At 35.7% G+C, this 18052-nt stretch overlaps 1 protein-coding gene across 1 annotated transcript in view; it reads right to left on the bottom strand.

The window, feature by feature from the left end:
* The window catches only part of LOC149781238 (uncharacterized), a 112881-nt gene that overhangs the window by 14642 nt on the left and 80187 nt on the right, over positions 1–18052 (bottom strand). The window contains exons 6-7 of the mRNA XM_089935318.1: positions 11747–11946; positions 8608–8829 (exon numbers count right to left, since the gene is read on the bottom strand). Coding sequence (XP_089791444.1) covers positions 8608–8829; positions 11747–11946 — 422 coding nt within the window. The remainder of the gene's footprint in view (positions 1–8607; positions 8830–11746; positions 11947–18052) is intronic.

Genomic DNA, 18052 nt, shown 5'->3' with positions numbered 1-18052 from the left:
TGTAAATGGACAATTTTATTCCTCCAAAGTGATGCGAAAAGTTGTGTAACACTACCAAACTGCCCATCCACAAACAGGGACCTGAAATATCCATCTACTCCATAACAATGCACTGGTGCATAAATCCATTGCCATGGCAGCCTTTCTGCAGGAGAACAGCATCCAAACTTTGTTACTTCATCCATACAGCCTTGATTTAGCTGCATGTGATTTTTGGCTAAATCCTGTTATCAAAGATTTACTGAGGGGTAGATGATCTGAAAGCCACAATGTAGCTAAAAGTACAGTCTTTCAGTGTATAAACAACAGACCAAATAGCAAATTCAAAATGGCATTTAATAATTTGATAATCAGTGTGTAGAGGTGGAAATGAATAACTGTGTGGGGATGTTGGTATGTACTTTTCACTAATAAAGAACTTTATTGCACTGAACACTAATATTCAGAACTTTCCTCATATCAAACTTCAGATGAAGGTTATTCAAAAGTTTATAAACTTTTGTAAAATTAAATTCATATATTTGCAGTGATTCAATTAAATTCCACAGAAAATTGTAGTATCACAGAGACAGAGACAAAGGCAAGAGCAAAAGCAAAAAAGTTGTGACATTTTTATTTGAGTACAAGAGTTGAAGAGAGAAAAAAATAGTGATTGAGGATTGAGAAGAAGACATTCATATCTCCCCATCTAATCAACTGGTAACTAGATGAATGGTAATTTGCTGACAAACATATAGCTCTGCCTCTCCGACATACCATTTTAACAAAATGATAGTGATGAGTCAATAGTACAATCTCAATTATGAATAACTGTGAGATGAGTTTTCTCCAAGCACAGGTCAAATTGGGCAATAACTCTTCTAAAAACCATGAAATCACTGTCACTGGTCCGTAATTACTTATTTAAGACCATGTTAAATCTATGAGTAAGATTAACTGTAGTCAAACGATTCTGTCATACATTGCTCCCGTCTTTCAACAGAAAGGGATGTAACTCTGGCAAAAATGGTGGAAATACAGTGCAGGGATCATACTCAACGTTTGGTGTAAAATATATATATATATATATATATATATATATATATATATAAAGGAATTTCTTACTTGAAAAATATGATAAATATAGGACGTTGAAAAATAGGATAATTTACTAGGCAAAAACTGAATATTTTCCAGTGTGAAAAAAAAACACACACACACACACATGCACATACATACATACATACATACATATATATATATATATATATATATATATATATATATATATATATATATATATATATATATATATAATACACAGCTGAAAATCAACATGAGGTAATATCCATAGTAGCACTGTGGGTAAGGGTTAACATACCCATCAAACTTCTGTTCAAGGGTATGAAAATATATCTGACTTGCACGAGTTGTAATTAGAAAGATATGTGCATTTTTATTATATTTTCTTAATAGTTGTGAGTTTGTACTTCAAACATATCACATAATTTCAGGACAGAAGTAGATATAATAATGAGAGGAGTTCAGGTCATGGGTTTTCTTGAAGAAACAGGTTGACCTAATTCCTGATTGGTTAGCTGCTTGTGTACTTGACCTTATCAACAAAGACAAAGTGATTTTGAAATGATTCTTCAAACCTCATTCTGCTTCTGAAATTACATCTTAGTTTTTTTCATAAAAAATGTTGTACTGAAAATGTGCTCTTCCTGGCATAAACATGTCTTAAAGGAGTAAAATAGTTGGAATTTTGTCAATTATTCATTGGAATTAGAATGTGCTCAGACTTTAGGATTTAATAGATGTTTTGTATTTATTTTGAATTCATTAAGACATCTGAGATTATTCCATTGTGATACATCAAGACTATTGGCACATCAGCACAACAGACAACTTCATTTGGAACACCACTTGAACTCATTTGAAATATTCTATGCTTTTTGACTTGTGTATAGAACTTAGGACTAGTTAGGATTTCAGTCACCGTTCTGTATGTTATTTGTAATTTTTAACTTTTTATTTTAGGGAAATATATTATATTTTGAATTTTACAAAACTTGTTGGTCTATGTTCTTTTCTCATACTTCATTTAATATCACAGAATAGTAACAATAAATACAAGTAAATTATATTCTATATATTTCTAGGTTTAAAAAAAATCAGGTTACACAAAGTAGGCATAATAAATAGTTAATGGCTGAAAGTATTTAAACTGTAGAAATTATAGGGCAATTATCTAAAATATACAATACAAACATTGTGGATTTTTGACTGACCACTCATGGACATGGACATATGAGGAAAGGGGTTCAGTAGTGTTGGTTGTCCGCTGGGTCTGGTTGGTATCCATTCATGAATTTTGATTTTGCTGTAGTGTTTTATAGTACCCTTCACTGTCTTTATTGAACTGTGATAGTTGACACACTAAGCAAACAGATGTGAGACACCCATGTGTCATAAACAACACCAATGCAAGTGTCAATTTCATACCTGTACCTTACTATGTACATACTATGAAAACATTTTTTGTTGTATTTATCAGTGGCGAAGCTTAGACATACATCAGATGTGTACAATGTAGAAAACAAATCGAAATACTGTATTTTAACTTTATGGTTAACTTTTTTTTAACTTAATGTTATATTTTTAACTTTAAATTTTACCATAACCTTTGCCCAATGACTGTGTCTGTATGAGACAAATGCCTAGCTATGTCCCTACATGCACCAGCAAGTATATCCACATGTCAAAATGTATGTTCCCTTTGGCACCAAGCAATACTTTTATGCCCTTTTTAAAAAAATTATATTTCATTATAGTGCCTGATGTACTGGTTCCCAATATTTCACAATTTCCCATTACTTTCCATAAAATTACCATGATAACTTTTAATGAATTATTAAAAGCAGTGAACAAATAAAAAACAACAACCTTCACCTGAAAACAAACATGTAACATTCATGGAAGGTAACTATCATTTACTGCGTTTGTCTTTTAGATAAGATTTGCAACACAAGTTTTTATTAGGTAAATAATCTACCAGACTGAATGAAGACAGAGCCCTTTCAAAGCCAAATGCAGGTAAATAATCTATTAGGCTGAATGAAGACAGAGCCCTTTCAAAGCCACATGCAGGAATTATAATTATGAGACTGAATGTAAGACAGAGCCCTTTCAAAGCCACATGCAGGAATATAAGTATGAGACTGAATGTAAGACAGAGCCCTTTCAAAGCCACATGCAGGAATTATAAGTATGAGACTGAATGTAAGACAGAGCCCTTTCAAAGCCACATGCAGGAGTTATAAGTATGAGACTGAATGAAGACAGAGCCCTTTCAAAGCCACATGCAGGAATTATAAGTATGAGACTGAATGAAGACAGAGCCCTTTCAAAGCCACATGCAGGAATTATAAGTATGAGACTAAATGAAGACAGAGCCCTTTCAAAGCCACATGCAGGAATATAAGTATGAGACTGAATGAAGACAGAGCCCTTTCAAAGCCACATGCAGGAATTATAAGTATGAGACTGAATGTAAGACAGAGCCCTTTCAAAGCCACATGCAGGAGTTATAAGTATGAGACTGAATGAAGACAGAGCCCTTTCAAAGCCACATGCAGGAATTATAATTATGAGACTGAATGTAAGACAGAGCCCTTTCAAAGCCACATGCAGGAATATAAGTATGAGACTGAATGTAAGACAGAGCCCTTTCAAAGCCACATACAGGAATTATAAGTATGAGACTGAATGTAAGACAGAGCCCTTTCAAAGCCACATGCAGGAATATAAGTATGAGACTGAATGTAAGACAGAGCCCTTTCAAAGCCACATGCAGGAATTATAAGTATGAGACTGAATGAAGACAGAGCCCTTTCAAAGCCACATGCAGGAATTATAAGTATGAGACTAAATGAAGACAGAGCCCTTTCAAAGCCACATGCAGGAATATAAGTATGAGACTGAATGAAGACAGAGCCCTTTCAAAGCCACATGCAGGAATTATAAGTATGAGACTGAATGTAAGACAGAGCCCTTTCAAAGCCACATGCAGGAGTTATAAGTATGAGACTGAATGAAGACAGAGCCCTTTCAAAGCCACATGCAGGAATTATAATTATGAGACTGAATGTAAGACAGAGCCCTTTCAAAGCCACATGCAGGAATATAAGTATGAGACTGAATGTAAGACAGAGCCCTTTCAAAGCCACATGCAGGAGTTATAAGTATGAGACTGAATGAAGACAGAGCCCTTTCAAAGCCACATGCAGGAATTATAAGTATGAGACTAAATGAAGACAGAGCCCTTTCAAAGCCACATGCAGGAATATAAGTATGAGACTGAATGAAGACAGAGCCCTTTCAAAGCCACATGCAGGAATTAAAAGTATGAGACTGAATGTAAGACAGAGCCCTTTCAAAGCCACATGCAGGAATTATAAGTATGAGACTGAATGTAAGACAGAGCCCTTTCAAAGCTACATGCAGGAATTATAAGTATGAGATTGAATGTAAGACAGAGCCCTTTCAAAGCCACATGCAGGAATTATAAGTATGAGACTGAATGAAGACAGAGCCCTTTCAAAGCCACATGCAGGAATTATAAGTATGAGACTGAATGAAGACAGAGCCCTTTCAAAGCCACATGCAGGAATTATAAGTATGAGACTGAATGAAGACAGAGCCCTTTCAAAGCCACATGCAGGAATTATAAGTATGAGACTGAATGAAGACAGAGCCCTTTCAAAGCCACATGCAGGAATTATAAGTATGAGACTGAATGAAGACAGAGCCCTTTCAAAGCCACATGCAGGAATTATAAGTATGAGACTGAATGAAGACAGAGCCCTTTCAAAGCCACATGCAGGAATTATAAGTATGAGAGTGATGATAGTTATGACCAAAAGAGGTTACAAATGATGAATTATGTGAGACATAAAGACGTACTGACATGTAAATGAATGTCATTACTCTTTCTAACACTTTACTGAAGAAGAATAACGTGGCTTCATAAAATGATTTTTTGTTTTTTTATCCACCAACTTTAAAAATGATAATGGTCAGTGGAGAACATCCTACTGGCACCTTTGATGCCAAGTTTCAACCTTTCTTTCTTTTTTAGCACTAATGTTTCCAAATGAACATTAGCTTCTGAATGAAAATGTTCTTTGTTGTCACAGAAAACTGCATTGGGATAGTTTGTGATAAATGATTCAGGACTTCTAACATCAAATGAGAAACGCAACGAGGTTAAGCTTTGATAATTCCGACAAACACTGGTTTCTAGTGATATATAAAGCAAAACATTTAAAATTAATTTTGGCATTAATGCATATAGCAAAAGTCTTCTGCCGCTGGATAACTTTAATAAAAGTGCTATACAATCGGTTTTCTTTATTTCAAAATGAATCTTTCATATCTTTGTATTGAGTCTGTAATGAAAATTTACATCTGGGATTGTAATTACTCTAACATTTTTCAGAAAATGGAGAGAAAGAGACAGAGAGAGAGACTGCATGTTGGTTGTTTTCAGATCATAATACTCGCCTCACAAAAATCAGAGTTGTAGAACAGATAGTAATACTTCTTTGAGTTAAACATAATGTTTTGTAAACATATGATAGGTACAAAAAATGCTCCAATTTTTATATATAGGACTAGATTTTCACTGTAATAATCTACCAAAGAAATAAGAGAGTAGGAAGTAGGAGATTATGGAATCTCACTTTTAACTGATGTAAACTGAGACTACAATATTACAGTTTCTGATGTAATGAAATGCGTAAATGCAAAATAGTATTTAAATATTTAATAGCAGATTATCAAGGGCTGATTATATCACTTTAAATATATTACTTTCCATGCATGTCCTGTGTGAAGTATATTGAATCTTCTATTATTTACAGAAATCACATTATACATAAGATCAATGAAAGAGCTTGGTCAATATACACAACCTCAAATAATATTTATAAGATGTACCCAGTAAACAAGAAATCCATCAATCAATGCACAACGAGCCGAGTTCACAAAATCTGAAACTTATTTAATAACTGCAGTAACTCTTTAAAATATTGTGTGATTATTTAAGAGTTTTTTTTAAAAAATCTGTTTATCATGGTATAAACTGTCAGTTGCCAAATTATACAGCAAATAATGTGCAAGTCAGCAACTGACAGCTTATACCATGATAGACTCAGATTTTTAAAAAAAACTCTTATAATTGCAATTCTTTATATAAAAAAAATATTTATTTTGATTTTGCAAAAATATTTCACATCAGTTTTCAAGCCTTATTTAAGCATATGAATTCTTGTTGAGGGCATCTGCTTCGTAGCTATTTACAGAATGTGGGATTCTCCATCTGTAATGTAATAGCTACATCACCATCAAACAAATTCTACCAATGGTAGGCGATCTAAGGTTTTGAACATTCTACAGCATGATCTTAATCTCTGATCTAAATAGGCATATGTGATAAGTTCAATATTCAAACCAAAGGATGTGGTGTTTTCTTTGACAAAGAAATTACTCTTGGATCTGATGCTTTCATGAGTTCACAGTGATTTGGACCAATCAATACTGTTCAGCCACGTAACCAATTTTTGTTTCTTTAAACCTATCTTCATGTTCTTTAACATTTTAAGCTTCCTATAGGGGCTACTTACTAATGAAGTTAAGAATATTGGTAAATGGTTATTGTGATGGGGGTTCAATAGTCAAACTGTGCAAGACATCGACCCCGACAGTTATGATGGGGGGAGTAGCAGATTTATTTCCCATCAACCCCCACATCGTAACTATCATGGTCAGCATCTCACATTGTAGGACTGTGAGTCCAATTATTATATTGTCAATCTTTAAGCCCATCCCAATCCCTATATCCATTTGTCTATAGTTTTAAATTTATTTGTAATGAGCCACAATGAAAGTGCCACTATGGCTACTCCAATGTTCTTCTTGGCAGATTTTGATTTTCCCAGTGTTTTTTGTCAAATCTAGTCAAATACAGAAATATTTATATTCAGAAATAATAAAAAGATGTGTTATCTGATTCTGTCAAATCAATGTATTCAATTTTCTAAATAAAATGTAAAACCACCATTTTTATTTCGTTTTAAGGTGTGCAAGCCTTCCAGTTCAGCGTTTACATTAGTTACTTTGCACGTGACTCTATTTATAGAACTTAGTAAATAGTAGTTCTCCATAATTTTTACAGAAAATAAAAGCAACTGGGTTTGATCACATGGTTATATTCTGACCAATGAAAATCCTACCTACATTTATCAACTGATGCAATCTCTGTTGTATAGTTCTATTGTGTCTTTAATATTTGGTCCATGACTGTAGATTGCAATGGGCTAAAATAGATTATTTGATTGTTTTTGTGTTCTACATAATGAACCTGTTGACAAGTTTGGGGTAATTTCACACTGGATGATTAAGTCATGTGGGTTGTGTTGCGGTTTAAGCCTGATGGGTTGTGTTGTGATGCAAGTCACGTAGGATGAATTGCGAAATAGAGTCGTAATTGAGTCATGGAGATGTATAACATGCAAAGAGATCATAAAAGTGAGTGTGTGTGTGATTTTGGATTTTTAACATAGCTGTAACAATTTTTCAGTCATATCGCTATGATATCTGCAATGTGATAGTTAATAGTGATGTCTATCACTGGGGAATCAAGCTGCAGACATGTAGCATCATGTCCCACCCAGTCATATTATCCTGACACCAGTCCTAGCATTAACCTCTTCATGCTAAGTGCCAAGCACGGCAGCTGCTAGTTCCAATTTCATAAGTCTTTGGTATGACTTGACCGGCATTCGAACCCGTGGCCTCCTGCAGCAGATGCAAATGCTCTAACCACTAGACCACCGGAGCAGTGAGATCATAAGAAGAAACTTTTGTGATTTTGATTTAATGCTTGAGGAAATGCAACATTTATGCAGGAATATAAACAGATAAAGGTATTATCTGTGGTCTACTATGATCTGAACCATTATTTTGTTTCCTAGTTCCCAGTTTGCTATGTTACTTGAATTATTCACTTGTATAACAAAGAACTCATTGACTCTGGACTAAAGCAACATTTTTGATTACTGTACATTTATTCAAAACAGCTTTCGACAACACCACTGTCAAACATTAAGACAGTTGGAACTTCAGCATATTCAAAGATATTGGTACACCAGCATATTTCAGACATGGAATTCATTTGGAACTATTCTTTAGGACTTGTGATAGAACTTTCAGGATTGTTTTGGATTTAATTCATAATACCATAAGTTCCTGATCAATTTTAATTTTAGAATTAAATTATTTGTTAAGTTTTACAAAACATTTTGGTTTTGCTCCTTTCCGTATTTAGTTTAAGATCGTAGTCATAACAGTCCAAATGCACATCTGATGATGATGATGACAATAATGTTTACCAAGTTTTACAATAATCCACCAACATGAGGTTCACCTGGCTTATATAGCACAATATATACACAAGTTAGATGATTCTGGCATGATCAGTGCTTTAGACTGAACTGTTACGTCAATGCCCCCACCTCTCTAAAGTTCATACAAGTGTTTCATACAAAAGTGAATGATACTAACTCATCATAGGCCCTCCATAACTTCATATTCTGTACTCTACAGATATAGCTGATACGAAACTCCTGGGGTTGAAGAGTACTGAAGAACAAGCTTTCCACCTTTTTCAATTCTACAGAATCTTGTTTCAGCTCCACTAGTTCAAAGTCATGTGCTTGATCCCATGGAACCCAGCCAGCTGGTAAAGGTATGGCAACTCCTGTAGGGGTGGAAATCTTCTCTGGGCTGTAAAAAAGATCGATACAAAGATGTCAGTATGGGTAGAGGGAGTGTTCTTATCTTTTATTATTAAAGCAGTATGTTCCCATGGTATATTTCCTGAATAATGAGATTCCAATGGATTACCTGATAGCACAATCTGAATTTCTGACATCATTCCGTCTTTGACATGTTTAGAGTATGCATTATGCATCACCAACAAATGACAATATTTTTTTAATATATGTTTATCCATCCTTATATAAATCTGTACTTCAGCCAGATCTTTCATTTGTATTTGCGCCAAATTTTAAATAAAAGTATAGGTGTTAAAATTTTAAAGAGGTAAGGGAGCTCAAAAGACTATTTATCTTTATTGTAATGTCTATGGTTCCAATTAGGAAATAGGAGGCAAGACTTGTGAAATACATTCAGCAAATAGGAGGCAAGACTTATCAAATACTATCAACAAATTATCAAACAATACCTCAAATGTCTGAATGACAAAAAGTTTGCACTAAAAATCCTGACCAAAAGTATTTCCAAAGCAACTAAGTAAAGTTGCAAATACATATATTTCACTTATTCATGGCAAAAATACCAAAATAGGAAATTCATATCATTGGATGGAAGTAATTTTAAACAATGCATTACTGGACCTTATCAAACTGGAAACAAGATGTTTCTGTTCATGTCTTGGATTTCTATCAAAGATTCACTCTGACTTTTGAATAATGTATAATTGGCCCTTGTCAAACTTGAAAACTACAAGATGCCTGGCCATCTCTTGGATCACATACGCACTCTGACTTTTGAACAATGTATAATTAGTCCTTATCAAACTGGAAAACTACAAGCTGCATGGCCATCTCTTGGATTACAGATACACTCTGACATTTCTTCATGGATTAAGACACCCTAAAGGTGTTAGGATTTTGTTTCCAGATGGAAATTTCTTCAACAGATGCTTGGCAAATTTGGAAAGGAAAGCTCTAATTAACAAAAGGTCTCCTGCTGTCCTGGTTTTTAACTTTAAGTTGAAATAGATTTTTGAAATCAAGTATATGTTGGGTTAGATTATGTAGCACATGATCATCAAAATTACACAAATACTTTTACGAATATTCTAAATTAATGTGCAAATATTATATGCTGAAAATGAATTCTTGATATCTGCAGTCAAGCAAATAATTGACAATAAATAAGGGAAAAACTAAAACGTTTAATTCAAATGATACAATTTATCAAAATAAATGAACATTTTAACATTTGCTATTTCCATAACTGACAAATTTATGAATTTACAAGAATTATGTATAAAACAGTAAAATATATTTTTTAGGAATCTTTAAATTTATGGGAATTTATAAGAATTTGACAGCCACAATACAATTTGATCACATTTGATAAAAATTTTAGGCACAGAAGTCTAAATCGTCAATTAACTTTGTAAGAAGAACCAGGGTTAAAGCAGCAGAGGATTTCTGATTGATCACTATTCAACTGCTATTGTGACCCAAGAGCTTGCATAAGCTTTCACTAAAGAACTATTTCCAGACATTACAAAAGCTTCAGTGGTCTAAATATACTGGTTTTCAAGCTGCTGTTTGCCTATATAAAATTTCATAAAAATCGAAAATCTGAATCTATTTAAAGTGACCATAATGGCATAACCTGAATAGTATATGTCGGTTTGGTGCTTTATTTACTGATCCAAGCTCTTGCAGTACAGCATTCAACTTGGCACTTTTAGAAATCAATTATGTTTTGATCATCTATTAAAGCCCGTACACATATAAATTTCTCTGATTCAATTAATGTCTCTCATCCACATGTTTTAGTAACTAATAATCATTAAGTATCAAGTTAGTAATTTCATAATAACAGGGGCCCCAAGTGGCCGAGTGGTCTAAAGCGCTCTTCATTATGGATCACTGCCATCTCACCTCTGTCTGCGTGGGTTCAAGTCTCGGATTCAGCCTATGTGGGTATGTGAGAAAGCTTGCCAGTAGCTTCTCGTGGGTTGGTGGTTTTTTCCCGGGTTTTCCTGGGTTCTTCCTCCACCATTAATACTGGTCGCCATTTATAGCCTATCGTGTGCTGAAAAATGACGTTAAACCCTAAAACAACAATAACAACACTAATAATAACTATCAAGTACTGAGTAGTAATGTCACAATCATGCATGTTCCTGTATTATCTCAGTGATGAAGCAGTACTTTCACCAATCATGCATGTTCCTGTATTATCTCAGTGCTGAAGCAGTACTTTCACCAATCATGCATGTTCCTGTATTATCTCAGTGCTGAAGCAGTACTTTCACCAATCATGCATGTTCCTGTATTATCTCAGTGCTGATGCAGTACTTTCACCAATCATGCATGTTCCTGTATTATCTCAGTGCTGAAGCAGTACTTTCACCAATCATGCATGTTCCTGTATTATCTCAGTGCTGAAGCAGTACTTTCACCAATCATGCATGTTCCTGTATTATCTCAGTGCTGAAGCAGTACTTTCACCAATCATGCATGTTCCTGTATTATCTCAGTGCTGAAGCAGTACTTTCACCAATCATGCATGTTCCTGTATTATCTCAGTGCTGAAGCAGTACTTTCACCAATCATGCATGTTCCTGTATTATCTCAGTGCTGAAGCAGTACTTTCACCAATCATGCATGTTCCTGTATTATCTCAGTGCTGAAGCAGTACTTTCACCAATCATGCATGTTCCTGTATTATCTCAGTGCTGAAGCAGTACTTTCACCAATCATGCATGTTCCTGTATTATCTCAGTGCTGAAGCAGTACTTTCACCCATATAGTCAGAGAAATCACAACTCTAAAATTACCTGTACCCAATTAAGTCATTCATTCAGACTGTGACACTGGATAAAATAATAATAGTAATAATAATAATAATAATTATAAAAGTCAACCCAACTTACTAATGCTTAAATTCCACATCCTCTGCAGACACAAACAAAGGGCGTCGCATAAGTTTCCGTTCCTTATCTGTTTCCATATTTATCTGCTTCATGCTTTTGAAGTCAATGCGGTATTTGAATCGATAGTTGTCACGGCAAAACAGATATGTGTCCTGGCATTTGCTCGTAAACTTTTGCTCCAATGTGAACTGCAGAAATTCCTTGAAAAGAAACCATTAGTTACTTCCATGTATGACATGATGGAAAAGAAAAGAACAAATTACAACCTTCTCTAAGGTCTGTGCATGCAAAAGTCCACTAATGATGTCACAATTTCTTTTTGTCTTTTGTAAATTTAATATGTCATCTTGAGACGACACATCTCCCTAGTGCCCTACTTAGAGATGACACATCTCCCTAGTGCCTTACTTAGAGATGATACATCTCCCTAGTGCCCTACTTAGAGATGACACATCTCCCTAGTGCCCTACTTAGAGACAATACATCTCCCTAGTGCCCTATTTAAAGACGACACATCTCCCTAGTGCCCTACTTAGAGACAATACATCTCCCTAGTGCCCTACTTAGAGATGACACATCTCCCTAGTGCCCTACTTAGAGATGACACATCTCCCTAGTGCCCTACTTAGAGATGACACATCTCCCTAGTGCCCTACTTAGAGATGACACATCTCCCTAGTGCCCTACTTACTGACGACACATCTCCCTAGTGCCCTACTTAGAGACGACACATCTCCCTAGTGCCCTACTTAGAGATGACACATCTCCCTAGTGCCCAGCTTATGTAATGACTCCTGTGGTGCAGATCTACATTTTATACTACTTCCTTGATTCGTACTATTTATGCTATACTTTATTTGAACTGAAACAATAAATATATTCAATTTCTAAAACTCAAGACACCCATACAAAATAGACTGACTGATGTACTAAGTTTCGTTAAAATTTGTTGAATGGGTTCAGGTCAATGCTCTAGAAATGAAAATGTTTTATGAACAGACGGACAGGTTAGCCAACAAACAGATGTAACAGAAGGATAGAGCACCTGCAAATAACAGCCCATATTACATTACCAGCAACACACAAAACCCCCATAAGAATATGGAATTATCAACGTCCTCCACTCCACCAAAATGTCTGCTAAACGATTTGTCAAAGACTTCACGTATTGGAACAATATACATGTACATACAAAACATAGAAGGAAGTGATTTAAAAGAAGCAAAAACAAACACCTATGAAAGTTCATATGTACAAAATATAAATTAGATTATGAGCAACATTTATACAGTGATTACAGACTTCTTCAACTGCCAACAAGGAGAGAGAGAGAGTGTGTCTTCACACTGCTGTTAATGCAGCCACATTCTCTCTTTTGTAATCATGAATGAGTTAATTATATAGTATTTTATACATGGACTGACATTAACTATGAATGAATAATTATCTTCCCATTCAAAATCACAAAGGGTAATCAACTTTAAACTGCACATATTACAAACATTATGTGTGTCCCTGCTATGGTTGCATGAAAAGATGGTTTGGCGGACATTTGGTACTACAATATTCCCAACGCTAATAAATGTGGGATAGTCAGGCAGTCAGTACTCTCAACCCTGGTTGAACACGGACAACATACAAATGGAGTTTACAACAAATTAATCCTTTAAGTCTACCTATCATGGACCGCCCTGGTGGCCTAATGGTTAGAGCACCTGCCTCAGATGCAGGAGGTCGTGGGTTCGAACCCCAGCCAAGTCATACCAAAAGACTTGCAAATAGCTGCCTTGCTTGGCACACAGCAGTAACTGGTTAGTGCTTGGACTGGTTGGCTTGGTGTCAGGCTAATGTGACTGAATGGGACATCATGCTACATGTCTGCTGCATGATGCCCCAGTGATTAGACTATAAACTGTCACACTGCAAACATCATAGCGATATGACTGAAAAATTGTTAAAGCTACGTTAAAAATCTAAACCTCACACACACACACTACCTATCATGTATCTGTGATTCAACACCATAGAACACCATTTCAAATCAAGATTGAATAAATAAAATCAAATAACTGCAGGCAAATAAATTCAATACAATGACAATATTTGATCAAAAGCATGAAAATATGATGTTGGAACTGTACAATGAACAAAAGAACAAACTAGAATTTGTATTGTACTCCATTTATGAGCATTCAATGGCAAAGGGATGGGTTAGAGGAGGGATACAACATTAACTCGAGAAAAGACAAAGCCAACTTCTCTCTTTCTGAGTATTTGGGTGAAATGACAGGCAGTGGGGAAATTATTTTTTCTACACACTCTAGCAAATACCTTTGATAAAGTTGTTTAAATGTATCCCTATATGATGGTGGATTGTCATGACTGGAACAAAACCTGATAGGCCTTTAAAGCTATAATACTTTGTGTCAAATTTGGTTAAATTCATTTGAACAATTATTTCAACAAGCTGTTTCAAACATATTCTATTTTTAAAAATACCAGCCATACCTGACAACTGGTTGGCATTATTTATACAAACTTGAAAGACATCCAGGTTGTGATTTCTTTTAAATTTGCTCAAGTTTTGTTTAGTGGCTTCTGACACAAAATTGTTCCAAGTTAATTTCCTTATTAATGTTTGGTAGTGATGGTCATATATAAAATGTACAAAACTGTACGGCCAACATGTCAGGATGTTTTCTGTCCAGTTTGGTCCAGTTCCAATGCTTTTTCTTTTAGGAGAACTAATTATTTCACACAGAGGTTCTTCTATTTTTCAGTAAGCATGGCCATAGTTGAGGGCAGATGAACAAGCCTGTCATGAAAAAGTGCTTTCTGTAAAATTGGGAACAATTCTGTTCAGAAGTTGTTAAGAAAATGAGGTGTAATTTTTTTTTTATTTGTGTCATGCGTATTTAATTTATATTATTTATTGGCTTTTCTCCATGATTATGCATTATGTACATCTGTATTCTGTACCAGACCTTGTCCTAATTCAAGCCCAAGGTGTACCTGACAAGTAACAACAGCATACGTAGCTAAAATTTTCTCTATGAGTGTGGATTAAATATGCAGATCATTATCATTGGAGTTAAATGTTTATTTAAATCTGAGTTTAATGTTTACAGTCTTGATTCTGAATTTAGAAACTTCTAGAATGGAAGTTTCCATTAAGTCAACGGAGTATTTTCAGAAAATGATAATTGCAATCTAGGTCAAGTAGAGGGGTATATAAGCTTGTTTATCTAAGAATTACTCATTCTTGCCTAAACATCCAGAGAAGAATTTTTGTGTTCAGCTTTTAATTCTGGTTGATTTTTTTCTCCTTCAAATTATTATTCACTGGAATTAAAAAGCACTCATTAATCCATTTTGGAAACACTGTTTTAAATGAGATACCTGAAGATAGCTTTTTTTGTTGTTGTTGTTGTACGGTTTAACGCCATTTTTCAGCACATGATAGGCTATACATGGCGACCAGTATTAATGGTGGAGGAAGAACCCGGAATAAACCCAGAAAGAACCACCGACCCACGAGAAGCTACTGGCAAGCTTTCTCACATAACCACATTAGCCAAATCCGAGACTCGAACCGACGCAGACAGAGGTGAGATGGCAGTGATTCGTAAGTGAACGCTTTAGACCACCCGGCCACTCAGGGCCTCTCCTGAAGATACCAGATATATGCATATTTGATTTTTTTAAAAGTTTTAAAGCATTTCATCTTGTTTAAATTCTTAAAGATTTTAGCAGAACTTTTTAAAAGTTGTAAAATTTATGATGTTGACATGTTTTTTCTTAAATTAATAGTTTTGATAAGATAGGTTTTAGCTGTATTGTTTCCTGAATGAAATCTCATCACTTCCATCTTCACATCAAATTGGGCACCACATTCAAGGTTTGAAACAATCATTGTCATCTATACACCCTAGTAAAACATCACACTGAAATATTATAATCTACCAGTGTTACTTAAGTGAGAGAACACATGTTTACATAAATAATGTTCTGTCTGAACCTGAAACAATTAGATATGGAGTACCACAAGGCTCAATTCTAGGTCCATTACTATTCATTTTATTTATTAATGACCTACCACTTTTACTAAGAGACTCAATATCATCTACAGATCTCTTTGCAGATGACACAACATTGTCAGACATCCAAAACACAAAGCATGAACTAGAAATTTCTTTAAAGAATGCCATAAACAAACTGGAAAACTGGTGCACATGTAATGGCATGTTGGTAAATACTGGTAAAACTAAAATATTACTTATCTCAACATGGCAAAGAAGGACAAATCTTGATAGTGATGAACAGCAGCAGAGGGGGCGAATCGGACATTTTGTCCAATCGTTATTTTGCTTAATTATTACTTTCTGCACTCAACGATCTAGTGTCGTCAGCGCCTGGTAAAAAAAAAACGACGTCGGTCCATCTTACACGATGGTGACGTCATTTGGTTTAATTAACACCTTCTGCGCGCCGATCCCCAGCGTCGTCAGCGTCCGGTAAGCACATCGACGACCGCGTCGATGTCATCGCCCCCTCTGCTGCTAAGTGGTTATTTACAATGAAAATTATTTACAACTAACCGAATATTTGGTCAAGTCCGATACGATATCGTGTCCGAGGATCATGTAAATTTATCGTTATGAATCCATGTGGGGTCGACTGAGCATGACTAAAAAAGTTTCGAAAAACATTAAAGTCCATGTCACCGCCGCACCATGTCTGCCAAATATTTCGTAGCGTGTGTGTATCAACGCCGTTGAATACAGCAAGAATATTACAGTTGTCTCTAATTACTTTTGGAATCTGAGTGTATCGTTGAGTGACATATATCACGTCAGTGTTTTTATGCCTGCCTCTGGAAAATATCCTAGCTGGGTTCTTTTGATTGTCTAACATAACATCATCGTACACGACTAGATTGTTAACGTCGCCATCAATATCATCAATACCCGGTGCATCATTGATATCCGTAATAAACTCAATAACATTCTTTTTAGCGATCGCTGATGCATTCTCGTTGAAATCTTTCAACACCTCGTAGCATCGTTGATCATCTACGCTAGGAGCAACCAAATACAACTTATCCCACTTCATCCATCTCATTATTAAATTGAGTAACAATTGCGTCTTGCCGGATCCAGATGGTCCGATGATAATCATCCGGATCGAGTTTGGTAACGCTGCAACATGCTTAACTGGTTCTCTTGTTTTAGTCGCCGAAAAATCAATTATATTCATATCTCTATACATAAATTATGGATCTATATTGTGTGAAGTGTAGAGTGCGTACTGGCACAAATGATATGACAACCGTTACGACAAGAAATAACAGATCGGCGCTTACTGGTAAGTGTGTACAATGCGGTACAAAGAAATTTAGATTTATTTCTATTAGACCCGGAGATGTTTTAAAAAAAAGCGAGGAGGTGACATCGCAGCCAAATTGGCAAAACTCCCCGGAACACCGTGGGCAAAGTATCCAGGAGAAAAACACCTCCCAGGATATAACTACTGTGGCCCCGGAACACGATTAGATATTAGACTCGATGCTCAGGATCAGCCCAATCCAGGTGAGTATCCGATAAATGCTATTGATAAGGCGTGTCATGCTCATGATGTTGCTTACAAAAGTAGCGATCTGCAACAGCGTCATATCGCGGATGTAAAATTAATTCACGCGCTAAATGCTATTCCTGATAAATCCGTCAAAGAAAAATTGGCCTCATGGTTGGTAAAATCGGCTATGAAAGGTAAATTAATGATTGGCGCTGGTAATTAATAACAATCATCCAAGAAAAACGATGGATTCCATCTATTATTCTCCGAGAGGATACTGGAAGGGGAAGGCCGCAATTGGTAAGCTTGCAAGCGCTGCAAAGGTAACAAAGACCACTGCGGCTAATTGGTTATCCAAACAGGCTATATGGCAAATCTATCTACCACTGCCTAAACAAATCAACTTCTCGCGCTTTGATGTCAGCGTACCTAATGAAGTTCATCAGGCTGATATACTATTTCTGCCGCATGACAACGGTTACAAATACGCGCTAACCGTAGTTGATGTTGCGAGTCGATACAAACAAGCGGAACCATTGAAAACAAAGTCAGCAACTGAAGTAGCCGATGCGTTTGAGCGGATTTATCGAAGAGGTCCTCTGCGCTGGCCAAATCTATTACAAGTTGATCCTGGTAGTGAATTTCGCGGCGCTGTTTTATCAACGCTGAAACATCATAGCGTCGCGATACGACGAGGTCATACTGCGCTACATCGTGATCAGGCAATTGTTG

This window comes from Sinohyriopsis cumingii, chromosome 15 (genome assembly GCF_028554795.1).
Source record: "Sinohyriopsis cumingii isolate HCF-2022 chromosome 15, ASM2855479v2, whole genome shotgun sequence".
NCBI lineage: Eukaryota > Metazoa > Mollusca > Bivalvia > Unionida > Unionidae > Sinohyriopsis > Sinohyriopsis cumingii.
The sequence above is the reverse complement of the archived record's forward strand: the minus strand, read 5'-3'. Positions and strand labels throughout refer to the sequence as shown.